Source organism: Pollachius pollachius (assembly GCF_949987615.1).
Source record: "Pollachius pollachius genome assembly, chromosome: 3".
Classification (NCBI taxonomy): domain Eukaryota; kingdom Metazoa; phylum Chordata; class Actinopteri; order Gadiformes; family Gadidae; genus Pollachius; species Pollachius pollachius.
The window spans coordinates 36,049,203-36,059,733 of NC_136936.1; the positions used below are offsets into that span (position 1 = coordinate 36,049,203).

General features: G+C 46.0%; 2 protein-coding genes across 2 annotated transcripts; one reads left to right on the plus strand and one right to left on the minus strand.

Moving 5' to 3' along the window:
• Positions 1-3,919: 3,919 nt before the first annotated feature.
• akap19 (A-kinase anchoring protein 19) lies at positions 3,920-4,210 on the minus strand (the record flags this gene model as incomplete). The annotated part of the gene is made up of 1 exon (XM_079733319.1): positions 3,920-4,210. One exon carries the CDS (start codon positions 4,208-4,210, stop codon positions 3,920-3,922), a length of 291 nt encoding a protein of 96 aa, XP_079589445.1.
• Positions 4,211-7,340: 3,130 nt separating this feature from the next.
• On the plus strand, positions 7,341-9,782 carry mstnb (myostatin b; the record flags this gene model as incomplete). Its single annotated transcript, XM_079731340.1, has 3 exons — positions 7,341-7,749; positions 8,119-8,489; positions 9,402-9,782. The coding sequence occupies 3 exons, from the start codon at positions 7,341-7,343 to the stop codon at positions 9,780-9,782; spliced, it is 1,161 nt and encodes a 386-aa protein (XP_079587466.1).
• Positions 9,783-10,531: the final 749 nt, after the last annotated feature.

Here is a 10,531-nt window from a genome sequence, read left to right on the forward strand (position 1 = left end):
CTGTTGCCTGTTGTCATCTCCATCTGCAAGCCAAACTGAACTTTGGCTGTGTGTTACGTTTAGAAGGAAGATAAAAATACTTTGAGGCGGACGTGTGCTGATAAAAATGTGTTATGAAACTATTGAACAAACAAAGGTTTCCAACGGTTTTTACCCAGTTAAAAAAAACTTTGCACAAATGATGAGATAAGAAGCTAGCAGGCAATCACATTTCTAATAAACTCAACGTTATCCCACAATGATGCAACTCTGGATCCCAATATGTATTGGCATTTCATTAGTCTTTACATAAATGTGCATGTCTAATAAGGTTCAGACAAGCTTAGTACGCTGTAAATTAAGAAGAATAGTGTTGAGTTTGAACAGAATATTTAATTCAAACACTAACTAAACTCCAAAGAAGAAGCAGATGTAGCCACGAAATTGAAGACATTACAAATGCACATCAAATATGGTAATTCAGTTGATTCAGGCCCATATTCCCAAGCCACAATCACAACTTTGAACATAATTCCCTTTGCTTGATCCCTTTCATAAGACAGAGTACAATGCTTACAGCACAGCTATCCTCTAAATAAGTTGTACAATTAGCTGCGTTCCATGGAAGAATAATATGTGAAGGGGAAACATAAGTTACACATAATTATAACTACGTATTGGGAAAGGTCAAGTCACTTCAACATAGTTTTTACTCTTTGTTTGAACATCAACGTCACGTTCCAGCATTAACCTTGAAAAGTAATCACAGAAGATATGGCCAGAGGTAAAAACCAACCAGGCATTCTTTCACACAGCGCTACCCAACTAGCTATATTAGCGGAAAAGGTTGCCCCAAGTTCATGGTGAAGTTTATACCCACTGTCCTTTAGTTATTTGTCTATGTATATGAGCACTATGCTTTTCTATTGGCTGTTTGAACTGGTTCAATTTGTGTTCATCCTCTTAACACTTTATTCAACAATAAAACTGGATATGATAAGTAACCTCTTTTGGTATTACACTTGACCGGGAAACAAACTGGGGAAATTTTTTTTCTGTTTGTCTAGCTGTAAACACACACATACTAACAGGTTTTTTCCCGGTACTGACATTGATGGTGAATAGTAAAATGCATACTCACTCGTAAAATGCCTGCAACACAGTTAGCCAAAATGTAGGACTTTTTTTCCAAATCTGCGGTCCGCAGCCCAGAGGACAGACTTATATCACCGCATTTGCCTAAAAGTATTCTGCCTAAAACATGGACAAAGCTTCCAACCATTCAGAGGATTGCTAGATAGGAACATGAGACGTTGGTAGACCTATGGTATTTGCGAGGACAAAACAACATTTTGAGCAAACAACTGTAACTGTAAACCCTCCTTGCATACCATTTCATGTTTCCCATTCATTTTTTGAAAAAGCTAGGATCACCAGAGAAAAATAAAATAGTTTAATTATTCTGGCAGAATTATGTATTTGAAACAACACACATTACATTTAATTAGTATTGTGGCTTTGAGCAGAATTGTGTCATGGCAAGTCATATTTGCATTTATTTCCATGTTTTTCTGGCTCTGTTTTGGAGGGTCAGATGAGATTAATTACCCAACAAAGATTAGTGCAAATATTGTTTGTTTTTTGTCCGCCTTTGTAAATGCTGAATGCAGGGCGGTTTAGCTCATTTAAGCACACCATTAATTAAATTTTCTGGATCAAATCCCTTTAAATGATTGTTTTTAAAATCGTTCACCAACATTATAGGATTTTTAAACATAGGATTTGAAAAGTTATTATTGAAGGTCCCATGGCATGCCACCAGGTGTGGTGTGATTAGCCGCTACAAGCCGTTTTGGAAATCTGCCCCTTATGACATCACAGGTGGGCATGTCCACCTAGATGTGTGACGGATAGATGAGCAACGTTTGCTACAGTCAACTGGGTAGGCTGGTAGACTGCTCTATCCAGCACACATCTAAGTGGACCCGCCCACCTGTGATGTCATAAGGGGCAGATTTCCAAAACGGCTTGTACCGGCTAATCCCACCACACTTGGTGGCATGCCATGGGACCTTTAAGAAAAGGTTGAATCACAAGCGACAAGATCGATATTTTTCTACATAAAACAGGATCTCTTCATGGGAGAACTGAGATACCATAACCACATTTGCTTGGGTTTTTCTATCAACCTCATTGGTAGCTAATACCTGTCAATGAAATCTGCATATTTTCAGTTCAATGACATATTTGGGTTTACAAGAATAATCAAAGGCCAAGTTCTGGGCATAAGGCAACTGGATATAATTCCCCACTATTGTTTCTATGGCTTATTAATTATTATTGTGGTGAATTATGTTGCTCATATTGGTACCGGTCATTTCAGGGCTGTTATCATGACCGCAAATTTCAAACATTTCTAACAAGAGTAGGGTCTAGTTTAAAGGGGTTTGTGTGGCAGTTGGTCATTCTTTGACTTAGAGTACATATTGGGTTTGGCAAACAACACACACGTAAATACCACTGACATCAGCTTTTCCCTTTAGGTTCCAAGAGGTTGCTCTCTAGTGAACCAATGTTTACGTCCTACATCAGCCCACTGAACACGGAACAGAGTCGTGTTTCGGCCTTTATGTTGGATCAATAACCAGCTAGGATGCATTGTGCTTCATCATAACACTTGATAAAGGATATTGGCAGCTGTGACCATTTTTGTAGTCCCAGTGGAACCGCTGTACCTTCTGATCCTCATCTTGTCTCATCATAGCACCACACTATTTCAAAGAGCTGTTAAAGTGTCACAGGCGTTTATGGTTGCATATGTCCAGCTTCCCCCTGCAGCATATATTGCAGATATCCCTCTTTGGTCCGCAGACAACACAGAATTGATTGGAATTAAAAGGGTTCTTTTCTTACTATTCTTTTAAGAAGCCACTTTTTTTTTCTTTTTCTCTGTGTATGAGAGGTGACTGCAGGACTGTCAACCGCGCACAGCATAAACTCAAGTTCAGTTCCTGCAGGTGCAGCGCTACACCCAAGTCCCTGCACCACCACTAAGTGACCTACTTTGAGCTCCATGTTGAGATGGGGTTAGACCGGACGGATGATCTGTGCTGCTGGGGTCTTTCTAAGGAGTGCACTAGGCAGGGGCTGGAACTTGAGCTGCACCTTGCTGTGGCAACACCACAACGTCTCCAGGGAGGCCATTAGCCTGCCCCCACAAAGTGTCTCTCAAGCCAGCCGGACGCTGGGCCGGTGGGGAGGTGAGTGTCTGGTCCTTATTTCTCTCCCTAGCCCAAAGGACTTGTGACCCGAACATTTGCTCTCCCCTTTTAGCGAGTCTCCCGGTAAGAGGAGAGAGATTTGGCCCCATGGCGATTGCCAATGGCCAACAGTAGACCTCATGTTGGGGGTCGAACTAAGCAATCAATGGCAACTACCGTACATAGAAATATTAGCACTCTTAATCCCCACACAGGGGTTAGGAGATGGAAGGGATCCTGGTGAAGGTAATATCCGGCTATAGAGGGTCTGCTTCAGCCAGATACGACTGGCGAGGCCAGAAGTTACTGGATTTGTGTGTCCTGCCTCTGCTGCTTTACACACATGTACACCCACATTCCCAGCAGGTAGACTTTGCCGCATCTCAAGATTCCCTCCCAAAAAGGGTCATGTGAGCACCATGGCAAGGCAGTATGGGGACATCCAGAAGTTATTCTAATATCCAATCGTATGACAACAAACAAATACTACGGCGGGTCTGGCAGGGGTCAGATTTAATCCAGGTGTTAATCCTCACGTGAATCTGGCCACCCATGGCCCGGTCGAGAGAGAGCGGGATTCAGCTGGGTAACTGGTGACATCTGATGGACCTCAGCCAGTTGTAGCAGCAGCAGCAGCAGCAGCTGCTGATGGGGGAACTCCCGTCCTCCAGCCCACGCTGTCACGGGACGTCACACTCGATGTAGGGGATGTCGCTGTAGCGGCTATCTACGTCGGCCCACTGCTGCACCGCCCGCGACACAATTTCCTCCGACAGCCTCTGGGCGTACTCCAGCAGCACCGGGTTGACCCTGGCCGTGGGGGACTCGGGCTCCGCGTCGCAGCCCGTCTCAGAGTGCACTAGGTGGGCCTTCTCCCCCCGCGACCTCCCCTTGGCCTCACCGTCGGACTGCTCTGCAGAGTTGGCCTTCTCCTCGGACGATTCACTCCGCTTGGATTTGACACACCCCATACTCTGCGGGGTTGTCGCATCGAGGGGGAGGGGTAGTGAAAAGGAAACTTGTATCCAAGACCCGCGTTGCCTGTTAGAAATACTTTGGTTTGTCGTTATGTTTTGAGCTGATATGTTACTACGTCCGAACCAACAGATGTCAACTTCCTTGGCCCCTCTTGTGACCTCTGACTGTCATCCTTTAATGGACTCAAAAACCAACGTTAGGAAGTTGTGTCTGCGTCGTAGCCGTGGGTAACAGGAGCGGAACACTTCTGGCGGTCTGCATGGAGACGCATGGTCCCCCGCAGGAGTCTGTTTGGGCGTGTGTGTTGCTCGTGTTAGATGGGTTGCATCTCAATACTTCCTAGACTGTGGAGGGAGACAGAAAAGAGACAGGCCTTTTATTGTCATTCAAACGCGGCCTAAAGATAGCCTGTACCAAATTGTTAGTGATACGGAGGGAGGGCTGTGATGTCCACAGGCTGTGGGATCCTACGTGACAGAAAGAGGGTCCATTCTGCTGACCAATCACAGAGCCCGGATGAGAGTTCCGCCGTGGCGTTGAGCTTTGCTGACCCCTCATTGGTTCAGGAGGTCTCTCATACACAAGCTGTTCAGCACATCATGACATCATCTGTCCTCGCCGCTGGGTCAGAGAGGGTTTCATGACTCACTCCCCTGGCCTATAGGAGGCCCTCTGCTTTGTAATAAAACCGTGTCTCCATCAGGTGCAAGCCTGAGCCTCTCCGATGACGCTATAGTTGACTACATCTATGGGTCCGAACGTAAAGTTACCAACCGATCAGTTACCGATCAGTGACCAAAAGAGTGATTTGATAATCGAATGTATCGTCCACCATTAATGATTGGCTGCAAACAGAGACCTGTGGCGCCCATTATAGTTCAGCTTCGTACCATGGCTCTATCACAAGAAGGGCTTGGAACATTGGATCGAGCAACTAGCACACTTATTGGTTGGTTACAGAGAGCGTGGTACCGCCCACGGTCACTGATTGGTTGGTAACACGAAGACGTTCTGAGCTTTTCACGTAGAAACGACCTAAGATGATTCAGTGTGACAGGTTATTTCACGAAGTGATTAATGAAGTCGGATCACTTAATTGAGAAACCGGCGTATTGTGGACCACCACACGCTCGTTGTGAATTATTGATGGGGACCGGCTAGTCGGTCTACTGTAAAATTCAACGAGGAAACAAGCTTTTACGTTGTACGTGGATTTAGGAAATGTCACCATGTTAGGCATGATAACACAGAGGTCTATGGAGCGGTCAACTTTGACTTGCATGCATGTTGCATATCATACACCGAAGATCAAACAATAAAAACAATGTAGGTATAGTGTACGTCATTATTTATGTTGATGGAATATTGGAAAATGTAATGATAATAATAATAATATAATAATATGATAATAATAATAATGTTATGATAATAATGATAATAATAATAATAATAATAATAATAATAATAATAGGATAATAATAACAATTATTATTTTTTATTATTAATATTAGACGTATTATAATTATTGCTACAATTGTAAGCCTATGTCCATTAGTGTGATTAAGCCTATCTCACTCAGTACATAACATTTTAATGTATATATGATATATATATATATATGATGTTTTAATGAATAAATAACTTACAGTTGGTCTCCTCTCAGCAAAAAGGTTACAGAATGAAGTCCCAAGGTCGCATAGGGGAGTAAATACATCCAGACGTTATCGTGGGATGACGAGAGTCCCATTCTCCTTGTACTTCAGACACACACAGGCATGGCTTGAACTTGAAACAAAAGCCAGCATCGTGCACCCAGCGAGGTTGTATCCAAGTTCACGTCCATCATTGATCGTAGACCAATTGCTTCACATGCGGTTATTTTTTAATACCTGTAATTCCAAATGGCCTGTGATAAAACAAGAATTCCTGAAGTCTGCCAGAGTTGGAGGACTACAGGTATCTGGCGAGGTGGGTCCACACGGTTAGGACATGATTCCAAGCAGGACAGACAGGATGATCTCCTTCCAGCTCCACCGTGCAGGTCCTAATCTTACGCAGCAGTCCATTGTAAACGAACACTGTGAGCGCATCGCGCATGGAGTCTGGAACATTTGGGTTTTTGCAATAGCTCCCTCTTGTGGCTGTAGCATGCCACATGTTTTCATTGGTATGCCTTGACACATGAAGAGAATAAACTATATTAAAACTATACAACAATACAAATACACAACAAAAAAATAACATCACCAAAGTGAGTTAATTCAGAATATTATTTTTTGATCAGAAACGGAGTAGATGGGGTATCATCTTGATGAACTCCTCAAACCATCGGCTTCTGTTGATGGTTTCGTCGCGTTGCGGACGTGAACCGACAGGTTGTGGCCACCCGGGGGCAGCAGAGGTCTTGTCCACAGGAGCCTGCAGCCGAGCTCCTCCACTATCAGCGTCTTCAATGGGATTACAATAGATTTGGGTGGCTATCTTTGTTTTTAAATGTTGATCTGTAATGCACCACTATGTATGTTACCCAACCGGATGAGTTAAGAACGTTTGGCGACACAAACGTATGTAAAGGCCTATTACATGATTGCAACCTTTAGGATAAATGCATAGGTGTAATGTTTGTTTTTGTTGTACGGTTTAAGGGTATAATCGCTGTGATATTGTTATTATTATAGCCACGCTACTTACAAAACGTTATGTTATTAGTTTCGTTTGCAGCTTTGGAATGGCGATGTGGGATTAGTGCTTTTAATTAAATTGCATAACATCAACAAAGTCCCGGGACTGTCAGTGCAGCGCTCGCATTCCTGCAGTGATTCGGTAATGAATAAAACACGCATCCGAGCAGCGGACACGGTCGGCACGTGTTCGGAGACTTAACCGTTCGCTATCCCTGTATGGGTCGACGGTGAGAAAAAAAAAAAGTCGGTAAGATTCATTGTTGCCAGTCCAGCCAATCATAGATTTGGACGACACAAAAAAGTGGGTAAAGTTGGGAGTATAAAAAGCTGCGCCGCTGATGAAGCACCAGGCCGTGCCAGTGCGCATCATCATCAACATCATCCATCCACCGCACGCTTCCCTTCGTTTAACACACACACTGAGGGATCCTGTGAGACGATGCATCTGCCTCACACCCTGGTGTACCTTAGCCTGTTGATCGCTTTGGGTCCAGTCGGCCTGGGAGACCAGACCACGCACCAGCAGGCGCCCACCGCCGCCAGTCCAGCCGCGGCCGAAGCTGTTGCCGTCCCGGAGGAGGCGGAGCAGTGCTCCTCTTGCGAGATCCGCCAGCAGATCAAGACCATGAGGCTAAACGCGATCAAGTCTCAGATTTTGAGCAAACTGCGGCTGAAACACGCGCCGAACATCAGCCGCGACGTGATGAAGCAGCTGCTGCCCAAGGCGCCACCGCTGCAGGAGCTGCTTGACCAGTACGACGTGCTGGGTGACGACAATCAAGATGGACTTATCGAAGAGGACGACGAGCACGCGGTGACGGAGACGATCATGTTGATAGCCACCGAGCGTGAGTCCCGTGCTCGATTATTATTCAGTGTTATTATTATTATTAGCGTGGGTTATCGAGGTTGAGAACTAGACGCGCTGACAAGGAGCGCACTTTTACGCACGGGATATGGCGCGATGCTTGCGTCGTTCTGTCCTAGTTGTTGTTGTATTTTAGTCACATCATTGCACACGTTTAAACCATGCGCTACGTAATGTTGAAGAACTTTGATCTATGCATCTTCTATTTAAACGTAGTCTTAATCCGTGCGTTTAGACTGGGCTTTGGGCAATATAGAATCAGTTCGCTGTTGTGATCGACTGTCGTTTGTTAATTATAGTGCATAACAAACTGGGGCATTTGTTTTCTTTCCCCTCCCCTACAATACAGCCGACTCAGTGGTCCAGGTCAACCGGACGCCGAGGTGCTGTTTTTTCTCCTTTAGCCAAAAGATTCAAGCCAATCGCATCCTGCGCGCCCAGCTCTGGGTGCACCTTCGCGCCTCGGAGGAGGACACCACGGTGTTCCTGCAGATCTCCCGCCTCATGCCCTCCACGGACGGGAGCCGACACATAGGGATTCGCTCGCTGAAGATCGACGTGACCGCCGGGGTCAGCTCATGGAAAAGCATAGACGTCAAACAAGTGTTGAGCGTGTGGCTGAGGCAGCCGGAGACCAACTGGGGCATCGAGATCAACGCGTATGACGCGGAGGGCAACGACCTGGTGGCCACCTCCGTGGAGCCCGGGGAGGAAGGACTGGTGAGTGGGCCCCAAATTTGCCCCAAATTCAAAGTGGGCCCCAAATTTGCCCCGTTATTTTTCTCATATTACCAGGAGGAAAAATAGACTTAGTTTCTTGCAGTAATGTTTTGTCAACCTTAATCAGTAAGTATTACTTCATAGGCCTATGCTGGAAAACACTGATAGTATAGTAGGCAGACAGTTATATACAGTATAGTACAGTACAGCTCTATTTTAGTTTGTGGCAAATATCGCAATCCCTGTGTCACCACAGCAGGATAATATTTTTTAGAAAACCGTACACCAGGCTTTTTATGCTGTTCCCAAACTATGACTATAGATCACTTTGATTTGATTCTCGGGTTTGATGCTGCAGGAGTATTACGTAAAGCTTTGGGAGATGCTGGGTCGGGGCTTTAGCCCTCCCAGCGAGGGGCTTGGCAGGCATGTGTTGCCCAGGAGAAGGAAGGAGGAATTAACATTTAAAAGGCCCACAAAGACGCACCCTGCATCTGGACACGAGCCCAGTGCACCAATAATCTGCAATCTCATTGGCCCATTACATAAGAGTGCACCTGCCTCCCATTTCCCTGTGCTCTGGTGGCACTCTGATAATCAGAGTAATTGCCTTTACACACGCCAGTAGGCATGCTATCAGTGTCCCATGAGTAGTCCCACTAACAGTAGGTCTACAATCAGTCACACACCACACACCGCTTCAAAAGCCACTGTGTTCTGCTGTCTTCAGAACATTCTAGGGCGCGTTTGCAGTAACCAAAACCCAGTCACCTCGTGTGTGTGTCTGTGTGTGTGCGTGGGGGGGTTGTAGGTCTATACTTAACCCTCCTTATCTTAGAGCATATTAAGTCAAGTGAGTTCTAATCCGATGGCCCCCATCTCTCTGCCCCCTCCTCCCTGTCCCCAACACAGCAACCCTTCATGGAGGTCCAGGTGTCCGAGGGCCCCAAGCGCACCCGGAGGGACTCGGGCCTGGACTGTGACGAGAACTCCCCCGAGTCCCGGTGCTGCCGCTACCCCCTCACGGTGGACTTTGAAGACTTTGGCTGGGACTGGGTGATCGCGCCCAAGCGATACAAGGCCAACTATTGCTCCGGGGAGTGTGAGTACATGTACCTGCAGAAGTACCCCCACACCCACCTGGTGCACAAGGCCAGCCCCCGGGGTAACGCCGGGCCCTGCTGCACGCCCACCAAGATGTCCCCCATCAACATGCTCTACTTCAACCGCAAGGAGCAGATCATCTACGGCAAGCTGCCCTCTATGGTCGTAGACCGCTGCGGCTGCTCGTGAGTGAGAGGGGGTGGGAGGGAGGGAGGGAGGGAGGGAGGGAGGGAGGGAAGGGGAGCCCTGCCCGGGGTGGAGACGAAGGAGGGCTGTGCTTCAGTCCAATCGCCAAGACTCTTTGACACATCTTCCATTGCCAATTTTACTTTTCTTCTTCTTCTTCTTCTTCTTCTTCTTCTTCTTCTTCTTCTTCTTCTTCTTCTTCTTCTTCTTCTTCTTCTTCTTCTTCTCCTCCTTCTTCTTCTCCGCCTCCTTCCTCCTCCCGTTCTTGTGTAGAACCCAGCAGTGTAGTAGAGGCAGCAAAGGTGCCCCTTGTTCTTTTGGTTTCCGTTGAGTGTTACAAACTCTCGTTCATATCACATTCTTTTTTTCCCCTCATGTTTCTATCTCTGTGATGTATAAACTCCAGAGGACTGACGAGGCAGAGGTTTGCAGGAACAATATAACTTGACAGCCTCAAAGAGTGGACTTTTTTGTTACAACACTAACTATGAAAATGATGAATTACCCTCTCTTTCTCGCTCTCCCTCTCTGTCCCTCTTGCATTGGTCTGGGCTCCGTCTGTATAAACGTGCCGACAGAATACATCCATGTACATTCACATATACAGGAACATCATCTGATTGTTGCGTCCCCTCCTCACCAGCTTTATGTGACTTTAGCTCCACTGTTGTGTTTTTTTTAATGGTCGTTTGTATGAATGTTGGTTTTCAGAGGAAAACCGAAAATCCTCATGGACTTTTTGAAAGCACTTG